This window comes from Balaenoptera ricei, chromosome 15, assembly GCF_028023285.1.
Source record: "Balaenoptera ricei isolate mBalRic1 chromosome 15, mBalRic1.hap2, whole genome shotgun sequence".
Taxonomy (NCBI): domain Eukaryota; kingdom Metazoa; phylum Chordata; class Mammalia; order Artiodactyla; family Balaenopteridae; genus Balaenoptera; species Balaenoptera ricei.
The window spans coordinates 15,819,825-15,847,100 of NC_082653.1; the positions used below are offsets into that span (position 1 = coordinate 15,819,825).

General features: G+C 47.8%; 1 protein-coding gene across 2 annotated transcripts in view; it reads left to right on the top strand.

Moving 5' to 3' along the window:
* RIMS4 (regulating synaptic membrane exocytosis 4) overlaps positions 1–27,276 on the top strand; it is a 60,782-nt gene that overhangs the window by 15,941 nt on the left and 17,565 nt on the right. Inside the window, exon 2 of one of the 2 annotated variants that reach the window (XM_059897044.1) lies at positions 24,324–24,465. In XM_059897044.1, the coding sequence (XP_059753027.1) occupies positions 24,324–24,465 (142 nt within the window). The remainder of the gene's footprint in view (positions 1–24,323; positions 24,466–27,276) is intronic. The other variant, XM_059897043.1, reaches the window with a different exon arrangement.

Here is a 27,276-nt window from a genome sequence, read left to right on the forward strand (position 1 = left end):
AAGCCGCATGCCCGCCTCACCCGCAAGTCTGTTGATTTGCAGGTTTTTTCTTTTTTATCGTTTTTGGCCGCGTCGTGCAGCATGCGGGATTTTAGTTCCCCGAACACGGATCGAACCTGTGCCCCCTGCAGTGGAAGCGTGGAGTCTTAACTACTGGACCGCCAGGGAAGTCCAGAATCTGTTGATTTGCGAAAGGGTTTGGTAAAAAATTAGACCGCAGTCTTTAGGAGGATTGCCCCGTGTCAGGCTGTGATGAGTTTTCTCATGACCCATTTGGTGGGCGGTAGACCCGGCTGCCGGTGGAACCATGGGCTGTGTCATTCCTGCCTTTACACTTAGCAAGAAGGGCCCTGATCCGGGGTCACCAGCACTACTGGGCTGATCTCCAGCCCTCCTCACTGGGTGAGGAGTCTATGGGGCAATGGGGACATGCCCACCTGGACCCCCCTTTCTAGGCCATGTTCCTGGTACGTGGGACCCTGGAATTCCCCGTCCAAATGGCCCTGAGTCAGCATCTGGGGTCTGTCCAGACCCCTTCTCTAGGCCCCTCCTCCATCACAGGTGTCCTGATACATGGCCCCAAAGTAGCTGTTTGTGGAGGTGAGAACAGAACACACATGTACAGAGTGGGCCCCTGGATATGCGGGGGTGGGGAGGAAGGGAAGGGATGGGCTACAGTAGAGGGCCTGTATTCAGCTCCTCTCTCCATATTCAGCCATGGAACTCAGAGGATTCTAAATTTGAACCTGTCCTGGCCTTCAAGGTCATTATGAAGGCATATTTGTCAGAATGAAAGGATAGAACATGTTTTATGTAAGAGCCTGATTTATAACTTTTAAACATTTAGAATAAGTATGACGGCCTCCATTGTACTTTTGCCCTGGGCCCTCCACTGTTGGGTGGGGACTTTGCATCATCCTTTGAGAGTGAGAGCCGCCCAGGGATGGCTCTTCCCCTCGTGGTCCCACATGTGGGCTCCGGTGCACACACATGGCTCGTATGGCATGTTTGTGCTAGTCTCACCCCCACCCCAGGTGATTGAATTTAAATGGTACCTCCCGTAAAAGGATGAATTAGAAAAAGGCCCGTGGGGTGTACCGCCTGGCCAGTGAAAACAGGCTATGTTTCCACCCACCTCAGTTGGGCACCTTTGTGCAGGTAGCAACCTGTCCAGTAGTTCACAGGGTCCCCTGGACCTGAACCAGAGAGGGGCCCTGAGCAAGACCGCCAGGGAAAGTGCTGACACTCTGGGGTCCCAAGATAATCATAAAAGTCATTTTACATTTTCAGTAATCATCCTTATCATGACAGCAAATGTTTATTTTGTGTTTCTCACATGCCGGGTACTCTGAGCACTTTATCTGGATTATCCTATCAAAACGTCAGAATACGAAGGGGGTACAACTGTCATGCCCATTGCACACATTAGGAAACTGAGGCTCAGAGAAGAGACGCTCGTCTTTGGCTCAGGGTCATTCAACAGTAAGGTCAAATGCAGGTCTGCCTGAGCCCATGAATCTATGGGCCTGACCACTGCTCTGCACTGCCCTTTCTCATTTTAAAGTGTTACTTATGCAGTCAGCGTATTTACTGACCCCCTACTCCAATGAGCTGGATGCTGAGGTAGGTGCAGAGTAAGATGGGGGCCTCCCGCAGCCAAGGAGGAGAGACAAGTAGAGCAGATAACTGGGTGACCCCATTGAGCCGGGGGTGCTGAGTACAGCCTTGAAGGGTGAGAAGCTGTTTACGAGGCTGGAGTGGAGTGGGGGAGGGAGGTGCTTCAGGCCACTGGGCGTTCTGTGTGGTCAAGGAGGAGTGTCCTGAGGTTTATTGATGCCTTGTGGGTAGGTGCATTAAGAGATGGGTGTGGGTCTACAAAACAGAAATAAGAGTTACAGATGTAGAAAACAAATTTATGGTTACCAGGGGGTAAGGGGGGGAGGGATAAATTGGAAGATTGGGATTGACATATACATACTACTACATATAAAATAGATAACTAATAAGGACCTACTGCGTAGCATAGGGAACTCTACTCAATACTCTGTAGTAATGGCCTGTATGGGAAAAGAATCTAAAAAAGAGTGCATATATGTGTATGTATAACTGATTCACTTTGCTGTACACCTGAAACGTAACACAACATTGTAAATCAACTATCCTCCAATAAAAAAAAAAAAAAACAACAGATGGGTGTGGGGAGGAGATGGGGTCAGGAAAGGGGGGTGGCAGGTTGGGAAAGACTCTGGAGCTGTGTCCAGGATCTGGCCCTTCTTGAAGACCAGAGCTGTGTCATCCTCTTCAGGCATCTGCTGAGATGAGTGGTACTTACCAGTCTACCCACCAGCACCATCCTTTTCAGAGTCGGAAAGGCAAGATTGCAAGGGGAGTGAAGGGTCCTCTGGTGCATTTCTGGCCGGGTTGGGTTTGGAACTCAGGCCTCTGAGCCCTCCCAGGCTGTATTCTAGTCCCTTCACGAGCCGGGAGAGTGGGAGAGTCACTCCTTATCATTTTAGTTTCTTAAAACAATCTTGTGCTTTCACAAGTTTCAAACGCTTGTACAGTTATTCTAGCTTGCGTTTTCTGAGCATACGCCACGTTTCCGGTGCTGTGATCAGATTTCATGCGTGTTACCTTGGACAGTCCTCAGAGTGAGCCTCTGAGGGGGGGGTCCTGTTGTTGCTGTTCCCATTTCACAGATGAAGAAATGAAGGACCTCTCCCAAGGTCGCCCACACAGCAAATGGCAGAGCCAGTTTCCTTGAGCCTAACCTCCTCAGGCTATGCTCTGTGTACCCAAACTTCGGGAAAATGCAGAGAAAGCACACAGAAAGAAAATTAAAATGACTCCAATTCTATATAATCCAAGAGCAGAATGTTTAACCACTGGGGCTGTTTCTCTCCAGTTGTGTGTGTCTGTATGTGTGTGTACAATGCATGTGTGCAGGAATGCGTGTTTAAACCAAGGCAGGGTCACACTGTGATACTGTTTTGTAAACCAAAGCCACTATTTAAGAATCACCTTAAAAGGACCTTCACGGGCTGGTCTCTACAGGGACACTGATTTCTAGGATCAGGTCTAGAACTGCATCAGACTTGCCAAGGCAGGACCAGGGACAGCACCAGGGAGCTCACTCGAATAGCCACGGTTCATTTTTTCCCCCTGCTTTCCGCTCCTGTTCTTGTAAAAAAAAATAAAATAAAATAAATTAAAAAACTGACAGACCTACCCAGGATTTTATTCCATGCCTAGCCCGGCATTTAAATGCAAGAAGCAGAAGGCTTGCGAACTATAAATAGACCCGGCTGCTTCTGAACAGTGGCAGGGAGAATTTGTAGGTCCTGTTTCCTCCGAACCTGGTGACCTGGATTACTTCCTTCCTGCAGCGGTTGCTTTCCTCGCTGTCTCCTCTGCCCATCCTTTGTGGAGCAGAGCACGTCCCTCTCTGCAAATGCTTGGTGACCGTCTACACTGGGCCTCGGTCCTGAGCGAGCCACCACCAGCCCCATCACAGCCTGGGGTAGCAGGGGTGGACACGGACACACATGTCCACAAGTGAAAATCTCGTCATTGGAGAAGCCCAAAGAGGGGTCCCTAGTTCTGGGAGTCAGGAGAGGCTTCCTGGAGGAGGGGACGCTAAAGCTGGAAAAGGGAAAGAGGACACAGGGAACCCGGGGAAGGGGTGGCCTGGGAGAAGGAGTCTGTGGGGCCGTGGGTGTAATGCTTGGCACAGAGCAAGTTTTTGTGGTTAGTAAGCGATCACACGCTTCTTGAGGGCACATCCTGGGTTCCTTTGGTGGCTCCCATGGCTTCTAGCATCCAGCAATGCTGAGTACAGAGGCTACTCAGCATTTCACTAGCCCAGTGATTCTTCACCTGCTCTGCCCATGCTCTTCCATCTGCAACCAGGATCCTGAGCGACTCAATTAAAAACCTCAGCTGGAACCTGGAAATCTACTTCTTCACTAGCTCCCCAGTTGATTCTGATGTTCCACCTCATTTGGGATTCGCGGTGCTGACCCAGCCTCCCATCTGGGGACCATGCCTCAGACCCCCAGTCGACCCCCAGTCCAGTGGGGGTCCACCCTCGGATGACAGTGAAGGGAGCTCATACCCTCTCAGGGCGGTTCCTTCCATTGACAGAGAGCTCGACTGCAGAAAGGCCTTCTCCCCTTGTGCCGAGTCACCGTCACCATTAATCCTAACACAGCAATGATATGGAAAATCTAATTTGTACAGTCCTTTGTTGTCTACAAAGTACTTATATAATTCGAGAGGCGATAGATTTTAAATTCAGACAGACCTGCATTTAAACCCTGCCCCCCCCTTTTTATGTCCTACCCTGTTGGCTGTGTCCTTAAACGAACGACTTCTCCATGTCTCAGTGCTTATGTCTTAAATGGAGATAATAATAGTACTTACCTCTCAGGTCATTGGGAGAATTGAGTAACATGCGTGCTACAGGCTCAGTACAGTAGTAAAGCACTTACTCCATAATAGTTTATTATTATCATTATTACTGCTATTACTGTTACGTAAATAAAATAACTGTTACGTAAAATATTTACATGGTAAATTCAACATCCAAGAGGTTTTTATTGAGTGCTGAATGTGTACCCTACTATACATGATGAGCTACATCGTCAGAAAGTTCTCACTAAATGACAGTCATCATTGTCAGTATCATTAGGATGATTTGAGCCTTACAGAGTTGGAGTAGGTGGTAAAATCACCCACCTTTTACGGATAGGAAGATGAAGCTCAGAGGGTTAATGGGTTTCTAAAGCCCCCTCAGCTGATAAGAGACGGGATGGGAATTTAATCCATGTCTTCTGTCTAATCCTCTTCTTTTCTCCCACCTTCAGTAGGCTTTTGGAACAGTCAATTGTGAAGGAAGGAAGGAAGGAAGGGAAGGAGGGAGACCATTATATTACAGGGTTAAGGGTTAAGGGGCTCCTCCGGCCTTAGCCCCCGTGGTTTTCTCCACGGCAGGCAGGTCCACAAGGTTCTTTCTCTTCTCTCCCTCCACAATTTCTCACCAGGGAAATCCAGCTTTGTTGCGTTTGAGCATCTTGCAGGCATAAAAGAGTCCTCGGGGAGCATTGTGTGGCCGGGCAGCTCAGCACGCTTCCCCCAGGCTGGTTTTGCAGCCGGAGTGCGGTTTAGGTCTTCTGATCTGCTCTGGCAGCTGCGGGTGCCATTGACACCTTGTCCACTGTCTGCAGCCCCGACTCCACCCTGAGTCACTGCCCGGTACCCACAGCATGGCATCCCCAAGTCCAGGGCCCACCAGACTTGTTGGGTCCAGGGCTTGCCCTGGCTGGCTGCAGAATGCCCCCTGCTTTCAGTCTCCTTCCTGTCCCAGGAAAGCGAGCAGGAGCTTCAGCCACTGAGTTCTGTCTCCCAGGGAACTGGCCGTTCAGCTGGATCTCTCTCCACTGGATAGAAGGCCCCGCCCCCGTTAGAGAAACTGCAGACTTCAACAAGGCAATGGGAATTGTTGTAGCTAGCAGAGGGTCCCTGTAACCAGACATACGGGCGGGTTCCTTGCCAGCAAGGTGGGTCCCAAGCCAATGGCTCTCGTGTCTTTTATTCTGTACAAGATGTCGACTTAAGCTTCCCTCTTACAAGCCTTTCTGAGCTTGCTCTCTCCCTTGCACAACTTCAGCTGCCCTGTTTCCATCTCCCTTTCCATTCACTTTGGTAATCAGGCAAATCTAATTTCTAATAGCCTCTGACAGTAGGAAAATGCTAGGTTGAGGGTCAAGAGACCAAATTCAAGACCAGTGCTGTCCGATAGAAATTTCTGCGATGGAATGTTCTGTTTCTGTGCTGTCCAAAATGGCAGGCACTAGCCACATGTGGCTGTTCAGCACTTTAACTGTGGTTAGTGCAACAGTGGAACCAAATTCTTAATTTTTTAAAATTGTAATTAATTTAAGTGGTCGCATGTGGCTCGTGGCTACTATATTGGGCAATACAGCTCTAGACCCAGCTCTAAATATATTGAGCTCTGAGACCTTGAGCACGTTTCTTGCCCTCTCTGGGAAGATGAGGGGTGCAATTCGGGAATCCAGAAGGAGGCCGTCTGGAATAGAGACTGAGGTCAGGGATCAGCTACAACTGGAGTAGGTTCCAGTTCTGCCAGATACCAACATGTGATCTTGGGCAAGTCACTTAACCTCTCTGTGCTTCAGTGTCCGCATTTGTAAATGGGGCATAGTAACAATCACCTCACAGGGTTAAATGAAATACCGCGAATCTCTTAAGTGCCTCACTCCCAGTAGGCTCTTGACAAATTGTAGAAGTAGGAACACATGTTCTCCTCCTGCCTCTTTGGACAACTCTGACAATTCTTGCTTTAGCTACAAATGTATATAACGTGCTTCCTTTTGGGACCAGAAGTCATCACCTTGACCTCTTGAAATTATGTCCAAGTTGTGTCATTGTGCATCTATTTTTTTTTTTTTTTTCTGGAGAAAACCAGAATTTTTAAAAAAGAGATAAACAGCTTTCAAAAGATTTGTAAAGGAGTCCAAAAGGTTTAAAAACTCAGGGAAGGAAGGAAACTGGTACTCACTCACTCACAGGGCTTGGGCAACAGGGCTGGTAAGATCAGAAGACATCAGACTCTGGCCCCAGACTGCCAGCATTCCGGTTCTAGCCCTGCCACCTCCAAGATGCATAAACCTTGTTGAACTTCAGCTTCCCCGTCTGTAAAATGGGGGTAGTATAGGAGCTATTTCATGAGTTGCTGTGGGGATCAAATAAATGAGTCCATGTTAATTGTGTAGCGTAGCACACAGCGCACAGCCAGTGCCCGGTGCGTGCTAGCTGCCTTATCAGCAGCGTCATCGTCGTCATCACCATCATTTCCATCCACCGTGTGCCAGGCTTGATGCAAAGTGTGCCTGTCTCCCCAGGTCTGTGCTTTCTCACCTGCCGCGTCATCTCCAACTTCATCTCAGACCGCTGCCCTTTCTCATTCGGCTCCAGCTGCTCTGGCCTCCTTGTTTGTCAGACATACGAGATGTAAATCCACTTGCGGTCTGTATGTTTGTGTCCTCTGTGTTGGGAGCACTTTCCCCCCAGATATCCAGGTGGCTCATTTCTTCACCTCCTTCACGTAGCATGGTGACGCCTCCCTGACCTCTGTCTAAAACCAAAACACCCAGCCCTGCACCCATCACCTTCTATCACCCTCTGTGTCTTCATGTACTTGTGGACTTTGGTGTTTGCTTGCCTCCCCTGGATCGGAGCTTCAGGAGGACAGATGGTTTCCCTTATTTTTGTTCCTTGCTTTAGCTCCAGTGCCTAGAGCAGTACTTGACATATAGAAGGTGCTCAGAAAAATGCTTGGCGAATGAGTGAATGAGCAAATGGATCTCATTCTGTCTGAGATAGGCTCCTGTGGGATCCTCAAACCCCAGGCGATGTCTCCTGTGTAATATGTCCAATCAATAAGTATTCCCTGTGTGAACCCTCCTCTGTGCCAACTTAATCTCTGTGCCAGGGACAGAAGGATGAAGAACACCCCAGCTCTTGAAGAAGAACTCGTAGGCCTGGGGGTGGGGGTGGGGTGACCACAGCCCTGTCCTCTTCCAAGCGCTTACTGCAGTTGTAACTACCCAATTGTCCTGCCATCCTGTCTGTGGTCTGTCTTCCACCCTAGACTGGAAAGGCTCAGTGGACAAGGACCCCCATCTGCCTTGCTCGATGCTGTGTCCTCAGCACTAGTACAAGGCCCGGCACGTGTATGTGGACCGGATGCATGACTGAACAGGATACAGGATGTGGTGGGATAGGAACTGGCAGAGGGTTTGTGGTTGTACCAAGGAAGGGCGGAGCCGTGGAAGGATTCACATGGGAGGTGAGGAACTTTCCCCGGTCCCTTGGCAGCTTGCCTTGACCTTCACTTGGCCAACGATGGAGCATCTTGGGAGGATGGGAGGGTGGTGGCTTCCCCTCCCTCAGGAGGCTGGGTGGCCCGCCGCAGCCCAGCCCTTCCGTATTTCAGCTTCTGCCTGCGCCTCTGTCCTTGGAGTTAAAAATAACCAAAGATGAGAGTGCAAGGACACACTGTCCTTCTTTGCTGTGGAGCAGGGATTCTGCTACCTCGTCTCAAAGGGGGCTGCAGGGTGGCAGGTTTGAGAAGCCAGCAGCTTAAAGAATTATCCCTTCCTGCTCCCTTGAGGACAAGCACAGACCTCACTCTCCCCAATCTGGGATGACTCCAAATGAGTTCTGGAATGTCACAGCTAGAAGGGCTCTCCAGCCTCCAGGTAGGCTGGTTACCTGGCAGGAAGCCCATAGCCCTCCAGGCCTGGGACCTTGGCAGACATTACCAATCAATTAAGCCCCCCCCCCTTTCCTGGGACCATGGCAGGCATCACCAGTCAATCACAGCACCCTTTTCTGCCAAATCCAGACATAGTCTAAGAATTCTTAACGCGGGATATTTTAGGCAACAGCTACCAGAGTTGGCATAAAAAGAGAAAACCTGTTTATCATCGTAATCTAGTCCAGTCCCCTCATGGTGGGGAAACGGAAGCTCAGAGAGGTGCAGAAACTTGTCTCATTTTACACTGCAGGTCCATAGTGGAGCTAGGACCAGACCCAGGAGTCCTAACTCCGCTGGGACTTTTTCCCCTCTGTCCCCTACTGCATCCTCTTTTCCATGAGAACTAAGGTTTGTCCAAAGGAAGGGTTTTTTAACCCATGGACTGCAAGCCTCAAAATTTTATACAACGTACTGTGTGTATGTGCTGACAGGTACTTTTCTAAGGAAAGTGAGAATAGCTTCCATCAACTTCCCAAGAGGATCCTTGCACAACCGAGAAAGGCAAAGAAATCAGAAAAGAGAGTGAGTGGAATGGGTTAGCGTCTTGCTACTCAGAGTGTGGGCTGCAGACCGGCAGCATCAACCTCACCTAGGAGTTGTTAGAAATACAGACTCTCAGGCCCCACCCAGACCTGCTGAATCAGAATCTGCATTTTAACCAGATCCCCAGGTGATTCATTTGCATGCTAAAGTTTGAGAAGCACAGGGCTGGAATTGGGAAGTGTAGCCTTTGGTTTCCTGAAAGTGTGTGGAGTACTTGCTGAGTGCCAGGCACCCTTGCCAGTCTACAAGAGGACCATGGTCCTTGCTCTCATTTGAGGGAGCAGAAAGAAACCTAGGCTTCTTAGCCAAGATGGGGCCCAGCTGCTCTGCAGCTCAGCTAAGGCCACATCAAAGGAGGGATTTGTTTAAACTGTCGAAGGTAAAGGATGGAACTTCCATCCAGCGAATATGAGACCCCAGCATGCATTAAGCGAGTGTGTGGGGAGGTTCTCGCCTGGAAAGCGTTAGGTGGGTGCTGGGGTAGCTGGTCTCCTTTGCAGTGGTGCTGAGAGGGGCTGGTTTTCGAGCAGTCATGGGATTTGGATGAGTTGAGTGGCAACCGAGAAGGAATGCTGCTTGAGGCCAGCTTCACCAGCAGCCTCTGGTGCCGAGAGCCACTCATCTAAGGTAGGTTTGCTCTCATGAGGAACGGTGCCAGGTGGTTCCAGCTGGTACCAATGGATCTCAGGTGGTCCTGGCTAGTTCTTCTGGGTCTGATAGGCTCTGAAGGAAGCTGACCATGTGTAGACCGGGGAAGGTGGTGTTGCTGATGGGGGGAGGCTTGTCCAGGGACACAGAGGAATGTTTGCCCTGGTGGGACTGTCATTAAGGAATTCAACCCCTGTGCTCCATGTAACCACCGCATATTTCATCCATGTCCCATTGTGGGGATCCGAGCGCATGTGGGTGCTTTGAAGATGGCACACCTGGGGTCCCAACCGCCGAGCCCAGGCCTCGTCTGGCCTTTGCAACAGGCCTTGTGTGCTGGCCTCTTGCTCAGCTGGAGCCCTTTGCTGCCCCTGGCAGAGGCCAGTGCTGACCTGAAAAGCCTACTCACCCGACACTACAGGGTCCTTGATTCTGTGAGGGTCAGTGTAGAATAAGGGTTAACAGCAGGGCCTGGGAAATGATACACACACACACACACACACACACACGCACACACGCACACACACGCAGAGCTTTACTGAGATAATTCACATACCATACAATTCACCCATTTAAAGTGTACAATTCAGTGGGTTCTACTATATTCACAGAGTTATGCAGTCATCACCACGATCAATTGTAGAACACTCCCCCCTCCAGGCCCCCAAAAGAAACCTGTACCCATTAGTCGTCACACTCAAGTCCCCCCTCACCCCAGCCCCTAGCAACTACTACTCTGTTTTTTCTACCTCTGTGGATTTGCCTCTTCTGGATATTTCATATAAATAGTCACATAAATAGAATATGTGGTGTTTCATGACTGGCTTCTTTCATTTTGCATATTTTCAAGGTTCATCTCTGTTGAAGCATTTGTCAGTAGTTCATTCTTTTTTATGGCTGAATAATATTCCAATAGATGGATATACTACTACATTTTGCTTATGGAGTCATCAGTTGATGGACATTTGGGTTGTTTCCAGTTTTTGACTGTTATGAATAATGCTGCTGTGAACATATGTGTTCAACTCTGTGTGTGGATAGGATGGGTTTGTTTTGCATTGTCTCTCCACCACTCACTTGCTGTGGGACCTTGGGCAAACTGCTTCAGTTCTCAGAGGCTCAGTTTTCTGAGAATTTCTGGGAGTTAGGGATGCTGCTGTCTATCTCAGAGTATTATTGATAATAGTGGCTATAATTTACTGAGTGCCTTTATCTTTTTAAAAAATTTTTCTCTTTTTTTTGGCCATGCCATGTGGCTTGTGGGATCGTAGTTCCCCGACCAGGGATCGAACCTGGGCTCCTGGCAGTGAGAGCACCGAGTCCTAACCACTAGACCGCCTTTATCATGATAAGATAAAAGCACCCTGAGTGCCTTTATCTTATCATGACAGTCAATGCCCATATGCTGTGTTCTTGAGTTCAGCCGCACAAGGGGCACAAGAAGATTTATTTCACGTTAATGCGGACTTGTGCTATAATAGGCTAACATGCTGCCCTGTTACAGCAAATCATTTTGGTAGCTTGATGAGTTCTCTTTCCAATGTATGTGCCTAGGGAGAGAACGTCCTTACCTCCCCTACACCTTTGGCCTTTTTACATTATTAGGGGCATATTTTTATCTTTACTTTTGTATATTAAAAAAAAATTTTTTTTTTTGAAATATACCTAGAGAAGAGTGCAGTAATTAGAAGAGCTATCTCATGGTTCCTTCATTTCTATTTTCTCTCTGCCATGAGACTAGCACGTCCTAGATAGGGCTTGCTCCTCATCCTGGATTCCAGAAGAATCCATGGAGTAGAGCTATAGCTAACTCACAAGGGACATTTAATATGAGCAAGAACTAAACCATGGTTCTATAAGCCACTGAGACTTGGGGGTCACTTGTGAGTGCAACACAACCTAGTGAGAGCTAACCAATACATTTAATCCTTATAACAAAGTAAGGTGGGTTTTATTACTGTTTCTGTTTTTTGAGGGAACCGAGGCTCAGAGAAGTTCAGTAACTTTCTTTAGTTTACTCAGATAGTCTCAGAGGGCTTCTAGTCCCAAACCCAGTTATTCAGACTCCAGAGCCTGTGCTCTTAAGAAGATGGAAGCACATGGGCTGTTTGGTGAATGATGAGTAATCCAGTGTGGATGGAACACCTGGTATGTGCATGATGTCAGACTTGTAGTATAGGTTTGGGGCAGATCCTGGAAGCCTTGAAAGCTGTGTGGATTATGAAGCTTCCTAGTGCCAGATGGGACCATAGACTGTACCTTTTGCTCACAACCCAGCTTCTCCCAGTGCTTGCTCAGCTTGTCCCAAGAGCTGGTGGGAATGGCTTCCTGGGGAAACTGGTGGAAATTGTAAATTGTCTTCCTTCCAGTGATTGCTGAGATGCCCCTTCTCCAGAAAGTCTTCCCACTCTGGAGTCTTCCCATGCCCTCGGTAGACCGGGAGCTGGAATAGAGTGAATGACATTCCCCTGGCCATCCCTGCTAAGTGTAGGACCTCCCCCTGCCCCAAATGCATTTACTCTGCATTCAGAACTCTTTGTCCTCAGTTTATATTTTGGTTCCACATTTTTGCCCTCTCTCTACATGTTTTCCATTTGTCAGTATAGCCTTTGGTTGTGGTCACCCAAAATGTAGTACTTCCATCTACAATAAAATCTTAATTATTTTATTTGTAGTCAAGTATAATTCAGCATTGAAATAATTCTCCCTACAACCCAGACCCTGCCTCTATTTCCAGTGCTGTATTAATTATCTTCTCCTTGGCTCTCATAATGTTGTGTATATCTTTGCCCTTGAACTATACTATCTTGTAATTATAACACCTTGTGTTAATATTGCCCCTTTAATTGGCTGACTCCTGGTAGATTGGGAGTTTCAGCCAGGTCTGGGTTTAATTCATCTGTGTTAGGAGTCTCCAGCACAGGCCCTGGCTCTGAATAGGCACTTAGTAAGAGTTTTTTGAATAAATGATAATTATTTATCTGTTTCATCTCCTCTCCCCATCTATTAACTGTAAGTTCCTTAAGGACAAGGACTGTGTCTTATTAGAATCTGCAAGATCAAGAAAAGCATGGTATAGGAAATGAGCTCAGTAAATATATACTTCACTGGATAAGTGAGAATAACATTTCCTTCCAGGAGCAGAACCCTGTAGAGTCGCAAAGCACATTTATATACCTTACCGAGTTGATCCTCTCAAATCTTCAAATTCTCCCTGTCTAGTGTTCCCAAATCCCTATCATGTGCTCTTTGCCTCCCTTGCGCCTGCCTATTTCATCTGTGCGTCTTCATGATTTCTCCCTCTTCCCCCTTCAGATCCTCTTGGATAAAGGTCTTCGGGACCCTGCCCCCCGCCACCCCCAGTGAAAAGTGGCCTAAAGGGCAAAAATTACACTCTGGTCTGGGTTCACTAACCTCCCTGAGTCAGCTTTCTCTTCTGAAAATGGAGACACTAGTGGTTGTGAGGCTTGGATGAAGTAATGTCTGCTGAGCACCTGTCATAGGTTCTGGCTGAGCCCAGTAAGTGGGAGTTCCTGTTTTTACATGGAAGGGTGGAATTTGAGACATCAGCAAGCCCATGGGAAGGAACTGTGGTTTTAAAACAAACGGGGGATAGGGTTGCTTTGTTCTGAGATCTCTGCTCCCTGTGAGGTGCTACCTCTGTTTCAGGCAAGCCCAGACCCCGGATCTGGTCAGCACCACGGACAGTTCCTGCTGCATCTGGATGTCCAGCTAATTGCAAGTCGCAATGTTATTTTATGTGCCACCAAGAGAGATTAAAAACATGTCAGAATTTAACTATGACATGCTATCAGTTGTCATTCACATCTTAATTTCAGAGATGTTGAAAAGTGTGTCTTAGAATCAATGAAATAATGACAATTTTGTGAGAGATGGTATCAGTGAACTGTTGACCCCTGACCCTTGAAGAGGTTAATTATAATCGCCAGCACTTTTTGAATGCCTACTGTGCTCCAGGCCTTTTTCACTCCTCCCTCTCCTGTCCTGGGTGCTGTCTGCCCTCTATACACTGACTTAACAAATACTACATTTGGGGAATATAAATGTAAGCCAAATAGACAGTTGACAGTTTTCTCAGTCTCCTTCCTAAAATATTCTAGTCCTGAGCCTCATCGTTTCAGAGTATTGCTTCCTGCTGAAGGATAATCTACGTCTTACTTTCCAGTCCACATCTTGCTTAACCCGTTTAAAGAGCATGTCAAATGCGTATCCTGTGACCCAGTAATTTCATTCCTAGGTATGTGCCCAGAAGAGATGTACACAGATGGTCACCAAAAGACATGCACAAGATTGTATCTGGCAGAGCTATGTGTAATATCGCCAAACTGGAAACTACCCAAATGCTCATCAACAGTAGAAAGAATAAAAATAATTTTGATATATTCACACAATGTAAGACAATAAAGCCACAAGAATGAATGAACTGCAATGAAACAATCAACATGGGTAAATCTCACAAACATAATGTTGAGTGAAAGAAGTCAGATACTAAAGAGTATATACTAGATGATTCTATGTATATAGAAGTACAAAATAGGCAAAACCAATTTGGGCTGTTAGAAGCCAGGATAATGCTACTCTTGGAGGGGAAGTAACTGCTACTCATGAGGGACTGACTTCTGGGGACATTGGTAATGCTCCGTTTCTTGATCCGGGTGCTGGTGTAAATGAGTGCAGTTCGTAATATTCATCAAGCTGTATACTTAAGAGTTGTATACTATGTAATTGTACACTTTGTATATTATGCTTCAACAAACAGTTGTTTTTAAAAGCATCTTTCTCCAGAGAAGAGAATGCTGAGAATTTCCTATGTAGGATGATAGGTAAGACATTTGGAGTAGCCAGTCACATGGAATATTTGGAATTACCTGAATTATTCAGTGTGAATGGAATGTAGAGCACATTGGGGAGAGGGGGAAAAAAACAAGACTGGAAATGTAACTTGGGACCAGGTCAGAAAGGCAGTGTGTGTTAAGGCCACTGGAATTTATTCTGCAAGCAATGGGGTACCGCAGTGGAGGTTTTATGCAGGCCACAGAGTGGAGAACTGATAGAAGAGGACACCAGTTAGAGTAGGGGCTGACCACCTGGCCGAGTACTTGAGTTACCAGGGGATTTTCTAAAACTACAGATTCATGAGCCCTACCCTAGACCTACTGAACCAGAATCCCCAGGACAGAAGACCAAGGAATCTGTATTTTAACTAAGTTCCCAGCATATTCCAAACTGTCAGACTCGCACTGGCCTCTGAGCAGGTGCTTGGGAGCCTCTGAGTTAATTGACTCTTACAGTCATCCAGGCAAGAGTAGGTGGGGATGTGAGCTCTGAACTTGGTGATGCAGAGCAGGCTCAAATTTGTGTCCCCAAAGGAGGCATGGAGACAGTTTACTTAATTAATTAACAAATATTTATATGTCACGTACTAAATAGTGCTTACTATGTGCCAGGCCCTATTCTAAGTACTTTAAAAAAAAGTATTAACTAATTTAATCCTCACAGACCTCCTATGAGGCACATAAATTACATTCTCCATTTTTTTTTGAAGAAGAAGAAGAGGAAAGTGAGACACAGAGAGGTTAAGTAACTGGCCCAAGATAGCACTACTACTAATGTGACTGGGGCCAGCTTTACAACCCAGGCCATCAGACTCCATCATCCGTGCTTTTAACCACTGGGCTTTGCTGCTTCCTGAATGCTTCAGAAATAGTCGTGAGTGGCTGTTTACTGTGAAATGGAGCTGAGAGGTTGGCAGTGAGGAGACCTGAATCCTAATGCCAACATGGTCATTACCTCATGTCCCTCTTGGATCTCAGTTGCCATTCTATACAAGGAAGGCCTTGGTTTAGACGACCCCTAAGTTCCCTCCAAAAGGAATTTTCTCTGATTTTAAGGGAAGGCAGATATTGACAGCTCTGGAGAGAAGAGGGGGAAGGTAAAGGGTTCTCACTCAGGGTTTGTGCTTCCTTGGCCTGTCCTTGGAGATACAGCCAAAGGCAGCATCAGGGCTATGGAGGCCTGAGTGCCTGCATGTCAACTCAGCCCTTGGCTTTCAGATGAGTTTTAAGACCCGGGCAGGGGAGACATGTGACGCTTGAAGTCATTGGGAATAGCTAGGCCAGAAAGAGGCTGACCATGGAGGAAGAAGAGGCAGTAGCCTCCAGAGTATTTATCTTGGAGGGACAAGAAGGGCAGTGGCCGTGGGAAGGGAAAGCAGTGAGCCCCAGGGGATCACCCTGTTTTGAAGTAGCCCACTGACCCAGAGCTCTTGTGTCTGGAGGGCTTCACAGGCTGTGATGTGGACCTGGAGGAGGACACTCACAGAAACGAGATGATACTCCGGTCAGTGACGTGGTTAGGGATTTTAGAGCCTGGGGACCTGCAGCAAGTCATATAACCTCTCTCAGCTTTGGGCTCCTCATCTAGAAAACAAAGCTGTAAAGACTCATTTTGGATGAAATGTCGAAGTGGAGAATGGTAGTGTTCTTTCCCTCCTCTCCCTTCCACCACCACGTTACTGAGATCTCTAGTGGTTAAGAGTGTAAGATCTGTTTTTACAAAGATCTGGATTTAAAACCTAGCACTCTCTTGTCTGGTGTAACCTTGGGCAAGTTGCTGAACTGCGTTGAGCCTGGTTCCTTTTTGTAAAATTAGGGTAATGATACTTGACTCTCAGAGTTATGGCTCAATTTTATATATGCATAAACATATATAAAAACATATGTAAACAAATATACATTTATAAAGTTATAATTTACATATTATAATTTACATTAATTTAATACATCATGTATATGAAATACTATATATAAAAATATTATATGTATATAATAGTGTCTGGTAAAGGGTAAGTGCTAAAAGTAATGTCATCTAATCATTTATTATCATTTTATTATCCTGTTCCTTTATGAATACTTGCTTTTGGGAGAAGGTACATTAAACACATTCGTATTCAGTTATGGACAACTGAATGAGACTTACTTGTTTTCTTCACTGGAGAATTTGCACTTTTCTTGAAGACACATCCTAAAAATAAAAGCAATTCAATTAAACGCTGTTAGTGGGATGGGCAATGCTGGGTGCTGTCCGTGGTGCGGAAGGGAAATGACGGCTGAGTGAGCTTACACGGTAGACAGAGAAATCAGTAGGTTGACCAAGGACTGTGTTTCAAGGTGCAGTGGAATAGATACCCTAATGAAGGTGAAGATAAAGTGCCCCTGGGACTCAAGGAGTCTGATCAGAGAAGGGTTTGTGGAAGAGACGGCATTTAAATTCTGTGATAGAGTACAGTGAGTTTAGTTTAGTGGTTCATTAAAAACATGGTTATTGGAGTCAGAAAGACATGGGCTTGAATTCTAGTTCTGCCATTAGTAGCTTTGTGTGTCCTTGGGAAAGTTACTTAACCTTCCTTATCCTCATTTTCTTACCTTATAAAATGGGGTAGGAACTATCTCACAACTTATTGTGAGAATTAAAATGAGAAGATGCCTATGTAAAACACTTGGCATAGCATCTGGCACAACGGTAATAATATTAATAACAGCCACCTTATTGAGTGCTTACTGTGTGCCACAGCCCACCTAGGATGTCCTGAGGATTAAATGTCATTATATTATTACATTACCTTATTATATTTAATCCTCATAACAGCCCTAAGAGTTTGGCAAGTTTCTGATAAACTGTTATTTAAAACTTAACTCTGGAGTATGGTCAGAATTTTGATAGGGAAGGTTAGGAAGGCAGGAAAGTAAAGGAGAGAAAATGGGGATGAGGCAGTTACTGAGGATGTACATGGAGCAAAGAGGTGCCTGGCTGGGCTGGAGTGCAGAGACTGAGAGGGGAGCCAGGAGCAGATGGGGAGGGAATCAGGTGATGGAGAGTCGTGAATGCCTGAGTGTGAAGGGGGTAGCTCATTTGATGGGCAGTGGAGAGCTATTCTAAGGTTTTAAATAGAATCATGGCATGAAGTCATGATTTATTTATAAATTTATATTTTACCTTCATTTACGTTCTAGAATTAATACATTTAGCTATAAAACATTCAGAAGACACAGCAGCCTACAAAAGAGAAATAAAATCTCCCCAATGGGCTGATTGGAGTGTAAATTGGTACAACTACTTTGGAAAAGCATTTGGCAGCATCTGCTAATGCCGAACAGATGCCTGCCCTATGACCCAGCCGTTAGGTATATTTCCGCCCTTAGGTATATCTCCGAGAGACACAGGTACAAATGTTCACCAAAGGCCATGCACTAAAACAGCATTATTTCTAATAGCCCCAACCTGGAAAAAAATGAGATGCCCGTCAGCAGTACAGTGGATAAGTAGATTGTGGAACGACGTGTTCATACAGTGGAATACTTTATAGCAGTGATAATAAGCAGTCTACAACTACACACAACAATGTGGATGGATCTCATACAGTCCACATAATACTGAGCAGGAGAAGCGAGCACCGCGCCCCCACTGAAGGCCATGCTTTGTATATAAAGTTTAAAAACAGGCAAAATATTTGATGTTTGAGATCAGGATAGTGGCCACCCTTGTGGAGTGAGATAGAGCCTGGAAGACTGGGCACAAGTGGGCTTTGGGGATCCTGGTAATGCTGCTTCTTCATTTGGCTGCTGGTTACATGGATGTGTTTACTTTGTGAAAATCCATCAAGCTGTACACTAAAGGTTTGTGTACATTTCTGTATATATCTTATACTTAGACTAAAGTTACAAAAAATAATCTTCCACACACACTCTCAGGCAATCTTTCTCCCTACAGTTATTCCCCATTAATGGTGTGGGTCATATCCACCCAGATTTTTCTGTGTCTGTGCATGAAGAGAAAGATAAAGCTACATTATCTATAGCTTTACAAAAATGGTCTTATGTTTTACATGGTGTCCTGCAACATGCTTTTTTAACTTCACAGTATGTTGAAGCCATCTTTTGTATCACTGTAGTTGTAGGTCTAGATGATTCTTTTTGACACTTGCACAGTATTTTATTATGGGGATGTGTCACTTAGTAAACCCATCTCCTATTGACAGATAGTTAACTTCAGCATTTCATTGGTGTAAATGATGCTGTGGGGAACCTCTTCATGCATAGCTTGGTGTACTTTTCTGACTATTTGTGAATTTATAAATTACTAGGAAGGGAATATCTTGGTCTGAAGTGGTATTTTAAGATAGTTAATCTGTTAATGACTTGCTGAGTGGGTGGGTTGGAAGCAGAGAGACCAGTTAGGAGGCTATTAAAATAGTTTAGACTTGGGGTAATTAGGGTGGTTGGCTGTGGAAATGAACAGAAAGGGAGAGAGATAAGAGATGTTAAGGGCAAAGACTTTATACGACCTGGCATCTAATGAGAAAGGGCGAAAAGTCAGAGAGGTCCTCGGGGGTTCTGAGTCTGTGGCTGGGAGAAGTGGGAACATAAGAGGATTTGACGGGGGAAGTGGGATGGGTTTAGTTTTGGCCAGCCTGTGTTCAAGGACCCAGCTCACCATCCAGGTAGCGCTGTCCACAATGCAGTTGGAAGTGTTGGTCTTGACAGAGTTAAGGGCTATAGATTGAGGCATAGGATTCCTTTGCTTAGGGCGGTCCTCATGTGGGAGGGAATGAAATCAGCGAGGGGAAGGCTCTAGAGAGAGAGGAAGAACCCAAGGACTGGAGAGCGAGGGCTTAATGTGTAGGGATGGCGGCAGTGGTCAGAGATGGGAGGGGATCTACTAGAATTCACTATCACAGAGGCCAAGGGAGGGATCTGAAGTGACTGTCATTCAAAGGATGAAGTAGTCAGCCTACATTAGTCTCCCTCCCACTGGGCCGCCAGTGGGTGCTATCATTACGTCTTTTACTTGCTCCGCAAAGCCCTTAACACACTTGTGATTAATCAGTGTGATCATCTGTTTAATGTCTGCCTCCGCCTCTGAACTGTGAGCTCCATGGAGGCAGGGATCACCCCACTCGTGCTCCCTCTTCTGTACGCTCCATCAGGTGTGTGCTTGGCACACACTGGTGTTGGTATCCCAAGTTGTTGCTGTGTTTGGGTGGGACTCCAGTTGTCCACACACCTTTTGCCAGATGCCTACCCACCCCCTGCCACACACACACACACACACACACACACACACACACACACACACACACTCTGAGCACAGGTGAGAGAGGAGGGACTTAGAACCCACATGGTACAGCAAGTGGGAGTGGGTAGCCAAAAATAGGTCATCCACACTCCATTTACTTGTACATCACAGTGGCAAGCCTTGAGGGCAGTCTCACAGTTGGTACCCAAAGTTTACAGGACTCAAACTTCAGGCCTCTCCAATGGAGCCTTAGGATAACCATGGACAAAGGAGCGTCTTGTCTGATCCCTTAACTATCCCTTCAGAAAGTGTGCCCCCTTCCATGCCTGCATTGTTGTGCAGCTGATCTTTTTATCACCACACTTCTTGGAGGGAATGGTATTTTCACTGTGATGCTGGAACCCCCACCTGTGCAACTTTTTTTGAACCTTGAGTTCCTTAAGATGCCAGCTAAGCCAGGTGTCTTAGGTCAAGTTTCCCCAAAAGGGCCCAGAGATGAGATTCGTGTGCAGGTGGCGTACAAAGGAAGTGCTCCCTGAGGAGGCTGGGGACCCAGGAAACAAGCAGGGATGTGCTGTTGGGCAGATCCCACAGAGGGCGGCTTCAGCCCCTCCTGCAGTCTTCCTCGTGAGCCTGGGTTATGCCCCAGAGTTGTTCTGACCTGAGGCAAAGGACCCGAGGGTTCATTCTCTTGTTCCATTTAGGCTTTGATTAAGGGGCTTGGGGGCCACAAATTCCCAGGCACTTCTGCCTCTGCCTGTGTGGGGGCAAAGTGGGCTCAGTAGCCCAAAGGAAGATCTAAAAACAGACCCCAAAAAAGTTGGCCTGTAGTGGCTTTCAGAAGCCAGTGTGGTGGGACCTCATGAAAGTGGGAAGAAGGGAGATGTGTGGGGATGTGGGCGGAGCATCAACATTGTCCGGTGCAGCGGGTCACACCAGGACCTGTTTCTGGGCTCCTATGGACCGGAAGCAGGGTCTCCCATCCCTGTGTGTACTGTCAGTGGAGACCAGCACTTGGGAGTGTGTTTAACATCTTCAGGAGGGCTCCCCACCAGACATGAAGGCACTCAGTAAATGCTTGTTGAGTAAGCAGAAGGGCCATACTCTGGGGTTGGAAGCTGAGATAAGGCCCTTGTGCATGGTCATGAGCCGCCATTGGAGACTGGTGTAGTCAGTCCTGCGGTTGGGCATATGGTGGCCAGAGGCTGTTCTCTGAAGGAGTGTGTTAATTGAAGGGAGTGGGGAAGGAAGTGAAGCCTTGCGTAGGCTTGCAGGAGGGGTGGAAGGAGCCAGAAGATGGAGAGGTGGTAGATTCAAGGCCCAGAGAGGACAGATGGTGGGAGGAGGTCCCAGTGAGGGTGGGAGAAGGTGAGATGGGAAAGCATTGGGACAGTCACTCTGGGGACATCACTGAGTCAGCAAGAGATGACAAAAGGAAGGGTTGGATGGACAAGGTTAGTTGGTGGCACTGTGTGTGGTATGGTTGGGTACAGCGGTGGTCCCCAGATTGGGGACTCTCGAGGGGGGGAAGGTGGCATGTCACGGTGCTGCCTGACTTGCCTGAGGTCCCACAGCTACTGGCTGCAGAGCTGGGACTCTGCCTGGGCCACCTGATTGCAAAGCTAGGCTCACCTGCGTGCTGCGGTAGGGCTCTTCTGAGGCCCACGGCGGGTACTGGATGTGAAATGCTTTGGGGTTGTCGAGTGCTACACAGATGTGAACCATACTTGTCCAAACCTCCCCCCGCCCAGCCCCCTTAGGGACTGAGTTGTTTGTCATGCTTTGGTCCTCCTTCTTCCTGGAGAAATGTGTCAGACCTTGCTGAGTGAGGATGAGCCAGTGTGGGGCTCCAGAACAGGGCTCGGTAGGGAGGGGAAGGTCCCAGGCAAGGTATCTGCAGCCTGCCTACAGGGTAACCAGGTTGTGGGTCTGTATCCCCACTGTAAGGAGGGGGTTGTCCTTGGAGGTGACTGCGCTTGTGTGTGTGTGTGTGTGTGTGTGTGTGTGTGTGTGTGTGTGTGTGTGTTGGAGGGATGTCTCTCTGTGCCTGTGAGTGAGTCTGTGTTTCTGAGTGAGCATGTCTGCGTTTCTGAGTCTTTCTGTACCTCTGACCCTGCTATACACAGAGAAACAGAAATGTTGGGAGGGGGGACTTCAGATACAAATTAGGGAAAGGACAAAGTGTGGAATGATGGGAAACAGACACAGGGACACGCACATTCCCCCACGTGTTCAGAAATACCCAGGGTGACACACACACATACACACACACATACACGCGCGCTGTGTCGGTTTCTCTGTGTGCTTTCTTGAGTGGGTTGGTGTACACTTCTTACGGCCACGTGTCTGCATGTGACTGGCACATGCCCAGACACACATGCCCGTTTAGCCTCAGAAACACAGAATGACAGATGTGTGGAGACCCATGGCAACACACAAATATAGACACTTAGACATACGTTAACATACTGTGTCTTTTCACGTTTTTGTGTGTGTGTGTGTGTGTGTGTGTGTGTGTGTGATTTTCTGAGTTTGTGGACATCTGTGTCTGAATTACGCAGATATATGTAGGAGACAAACATGTGGGCACACTCTCTGAGAAGCACACACAGAGCATCTGTATCTCTGCGTGTGTGTGCACGTGTCTGTCTGTCTGCCTGCAAGTCAGGGAGGAAGGGGACACCATCGTTGAGTTGGGAGGAGGGAAGCCAGGAGAAGACCAGTAGGAGGCATCCTGGCCTCGCCCTGTTTCCTGGCACACAGACCCAGCTCCCATCCTCTTGCTGAGCAGGATCGTGGGGTTTGGGTGGCACTTCTCTCCCCTGATGGGTCAGTCAGTGAGCACTGGTGAAGGCCCTGGGGTCTGTCAGCTCATCCCGGACTCTGTGGGGAGATGGGGAAGGTCCCACTAAAGATCCGCCCCCTCCTCTAGCAAACCCACAGTCCCTCCAGGGTGGTGGGAGACGTAAAGCTTGCCATGATCACAAGGATGTGGAGCACGGAGCCAAGAGACCATCCCAGGGTCAAACGCCGCCTCACGTCCCCACCCCCGCCTTCTGACTCTACGGCACAGACCAGTCCCTTACTCTCTGTGCCTTAATCCCAAGTTCTTGGTGCGAAAGCTGGGAGGGCAGGAGCAGCCACTTCCTGGGCGGCTGAGGATTAAGACCAGTCTCAGGGCAGACACCCATTCATCCAGCAGTTATTAATTAAGCACCTACAATGGCTGGACTGTGTTCTCAGCCCTGGGGCTTCAACATGCTACACAGTGAAATGCATTGCCGTCACGGGGTTTACCTTCTGCGTGGAGGAAGCTAGTCAATAGACCAGTAGTGTAGAACATGTCGGGGTGGTAAGTGTCAGGAAGAAAGCCAAAGCAGGGCGCTGGGTGGAGAGGGGCCGGGGGTGGGAGGGGCCAGGGGATGATCAAGGAGAGCTTGGATAAGATAACGTTTGATCACGGAGTGGAAGCGAAGGTGTGAGCTTCTGATGGGAGAGGATGATCAGAGAGAGGGAATAGAAGGGCAGAGGGCCATCGTCCTCATAATAACCCTGCTCTCCCATTTTACAGTCGAGGAAATGGAGGCACAGGGAGACGAGTAATTTGCCCAAGGTCTCACAGCCAATAGAAGGAGATCCAGGATTTAAACCTGGGCAGGGTGCCAGTGGTCTGAATCGGTGGTCCTCAATCAGGGGTGATTTTTGCTCCCCCCCCCCCCCCAGAGGATATTTGGCAGTGTCTGGAGACATTTTTGACTGCCATGACTGAACTGGAGGGAGGGTGCTACTAGCATCTAGTGGGTAGAGGCCAGGGATACTGTTGGACCTTCTACAATGCACAGGACAGTGCCTGACAGCTAAGCAATAATGCATCCACATTGCCAGTTGTGCTGAGGTGGAGAAACCCCGGTCTAAATCCATGAAAAGCACTTGACAGAGAATATGACACATAGTAGGTGCTTGGTAAATAGTAGCTGAAGAGAAGGAGGGAAATGATTTGGAGAAGATTGCAGGGAAGAAGTGAATTCAAGAAACAGTACATGTTGGATGGACCTAGAGAATGTTATACTTAAGTGAAGTCAGACAGAAAGACAAATACTATATGATATCACTTATATGTGGAATCTAGATATAATACAAATGAATCTACATACAAAACAGAAACAGATTCACAGACGTAGACTTATGGTTACCAAATTGGAGAGGGAGGGAGGGAGGGACAAATTAGGAGGATAGGATTAACAGATAGATACAAGCTACAATACGTAAAATAGATAAGCAACAAAGATTTACTGTATAGCACAGGGAATTATATTCAGTATCTTGTAACAACCTATAGTGGAATATAATCTGAAAAAAAATAACTGAATCACTTTGCTGTACACCTGAAACTAACACAGTATTTTAAATCAATTATACTTCAATTTAAAAAAAAAAGTACATGTAAATGAATCTGCCAGCTAAGAGAACTCATGTGATTTCTGTTTGTTGGGTGGGTGTAAAGGGCAGGGTTGCCCCAGGGAGGATGGGTGCAGGTGAGGCTGGTGGTGGGAGGAGGTTGATGGACTGGGGATGGGGATGGTAGAGGCCGAAGCTGGGCCGCCACCAGCCTTTGAAACACTAACCAGAGGACTGGTCTCTCTGTCCCCTGCCACCCCATGTCTTTCCCCCCATCTCTCTTGGCCACTCTGCCCAGAAGGGGACAGCCGGAGGTTGAAGGGGGCCATCCAGAGGAGCACGGAGACGGGCCTGGCGGTGGAGATGCCCAGCAGGACGCTGCGCCAGGCCAGCCACGAGTCCATCGAGGACAGCATGAACAGCTACGGCTCTGAGGGCAAGTGAGTGTGGGGCCCGCAGTTGTCTTGGGCGTGGGATGGGGTGGGAGGGACAGAGCAGCGCCCTCCAGGATCCCTGGGTCAGCCTCAGGTTGGGAGCGGTGCTAACTCAGGGCTCCTGGGTCATCCTCATCCTCAGAAGGAAGTGATGAAGCAAGGATGCTCTGAGGGAGTGTGATGGAGCATGGACTCTGGTACCCAACTGCCTAGATCTCAATCCTGGCTCCACCGCTCACTGGCTGTGTGATCCTGAGCAGGTCACCTGTCTGTGCCTCAGTTTCCTCGTCTGTAAAATGGGGACAATACTACCAACCTCATAGGGGGTGTTATGAGGATTAAATGGGTTAATATTTATAAAGCACATGGCACAGTGGCTGGCAAAGCAGTGTCAGTAAATGAAGAAGGGGGTTGGAAGGGGTTTTGTTAGGATCGTTGTTATTTCCTCTTTACTCTCTTAGTTCCTTAAATCCCAATTGGTTTTTAAAAATATGTACTACTGCTTGATGAGGAGTTTCACACACATCAAGTCATAAAACATTAGGTCCAACTGGCTCCTTGCCTGTGTTTCTCTCCCCCAGCTGTACATCAGAATCGCTGGGAACTTGCTACAAATACAGATCTCAGGGCCCCAAGTCCAAGCTGCTGAATCACACTCCTTGAGAGTGGAGCCTGGGAATTCCATTTTTAAAAGGCTCCCCTGGGAGAAGACCAATCTAGACTGGGGCTCTCATTGTTGGAACAATCATGGACCCTTCTGAGAATTTTGGGAAAGCTTTGAGCCTGCTTTCCCCTGATAAATATACACATATGCACCCTAACACAAACAAACACTTTTTTTTTTAAATTTTTTAAATTTTATTTACTTATTTTTTTGGCTGCATCAGGTCTTAGTTGTGGCACGCGGATCTTCGTTGCGGCATACGGGACCTTTTGTTGCTGCACGTGAGCTCTGTAGTTTGCGACACGTGGGCTCTCTAGTTGAGGTGCTTGGGCTCGGTAGTTGTGGTGCACGGGTTTAGTTGCCCTGAGGCATGTGGGATCTTAGTTCCCCGGCCAGTGATCAAACCTGCGTCTCCTGCATAGGAAGGCGGATTCTCAACCACTGGACCACCAGGGAAGCTCCCACAGACACTCATTCTTACACGCACAGTCATACAAACACACTTCGTGTAACTATAGCAGGTTCCTACATTCTCCTAAACCCCATCCCTGGCAAGGAAACTTTGATCCAAAGTGACTTCCTCATTGTACAGATGACCAGGGCACTCAGAGAGGTTGTGGGGCTTGGCCTGGATCACACAGCACGTTAATAGGTCTGGAACCCAGGAGTCCCGACTCTCAGCCGGGGCTTGTACCACAGCACCCCATCGCTTCATTGTCTCAGCCGTCCTCGGCCAAGGAGGACAGGGGTATCACCATCCTTGTCAAGCACAAGGGGAGACTGGGGCTTGGAAAAGTTAAGTGCCCTGCTGTCCAGTGTGATAGACCCTGGACGAATGTGGCTATTTAAATGTAAATGAATTAAGATTAAATATTCTTTTCGTCTGTTGCATTCGCCATATTTCAAGTGCTCAGTAGCAGCATGTGTCCAGCACCAACTGTATCGGACTGTGCAGACGTCGACCGTTTCCGTTATCATAGGAAGTTCCATTGGACAGTCCTGGCTGAGTGGCTTGTCCAAGGCCAGACACCCAGCCAGGCCTCTGGGGGGTGGGGCTGGGGCTCAGCTGCCACCTTCTGCCCCCCTCCTGTTTCTGGCCCTGCCTCGCAGCTGGGGGCTCTGCCACCTGAAAGCCTTCTCCCCCTCCGCCCCTCCTAAACGGGGCGTCTCCGGTCTCTGAATGGCCTTGCCTTGGCGGATGCTGCTGGTCCACCCACCTCCTAGGGAGACTTTCCGGAGGGCGAGACGAGAAGGAGGACAGGCAAGGAGGACAGGCGGGAGGGAGAGGGAGAGGAGGAGGACGAAGAAGAAGGGAACAAATGTTTGCTTTAACCTAAGAAACTTGGCAAGGCAGCAAAACTTGGAGGAAGATATTCTAGGCATCTGGGTAGCAGTGGGTCCCTGCTGAGTTTCTGGGGGTCAGGAGATCTGGGTACTTAGTCCTGGCTTGGCCACTGACCCCCTGAATGGCCTTGGGCATGTCTCTAGTCCTCTAAGCTTTAAGGAGGCGGATAAACATCTCGTCTGTTGGCCTTGCAGACAGGTCAGAAGACCAGGTCACGGGGGCGGCAACATGGTGCAATGAACAACAGCAGGGGGTCAAACCCATATTCCCATTTTACAGAAGAGGAGCTGAAGGCTCGGAGAGACCACATGACCTGTCCAAGGGGAGCAGCATAGGAGGGTGTCGTGAAGAAGAAATGAGATGATGCCTGCACACGACAGGTGCTTAGGAGGTGCCTCTTGTTGTCATTTGCTGTCATGTGATTTAAGGGACCAGAGAGTATGCTATATTACAGACGTGTTCAAAGCCAGGACTCGAGTCGGACAACCCTGGTTTTAGCCTCATTTCTGCTGCTTAAGAGCTGTGTGGCTTTAGGGAAGTTACTTTACCTCTCTGGTCCCAGTTTCTTCATCTATAGAAAGGGGTCCATAATAGTACAGACCACTAATAGACTTGTTGTGAGGATTCAATGAGTTAATATATGTAGAACACTTAGAACAGTGGCTGGCACATAGCAAGCATTATTATTATTAGCTGTTGGTATTGTTGTTTGTTGATTCAGCCACTGTAAGTTGAGTATTTTGCTCCCGTGGCCAGTTGCATCCTAATAGATAGAGTGGGCCACCCCTATTATAATTGTGTCTAGAAT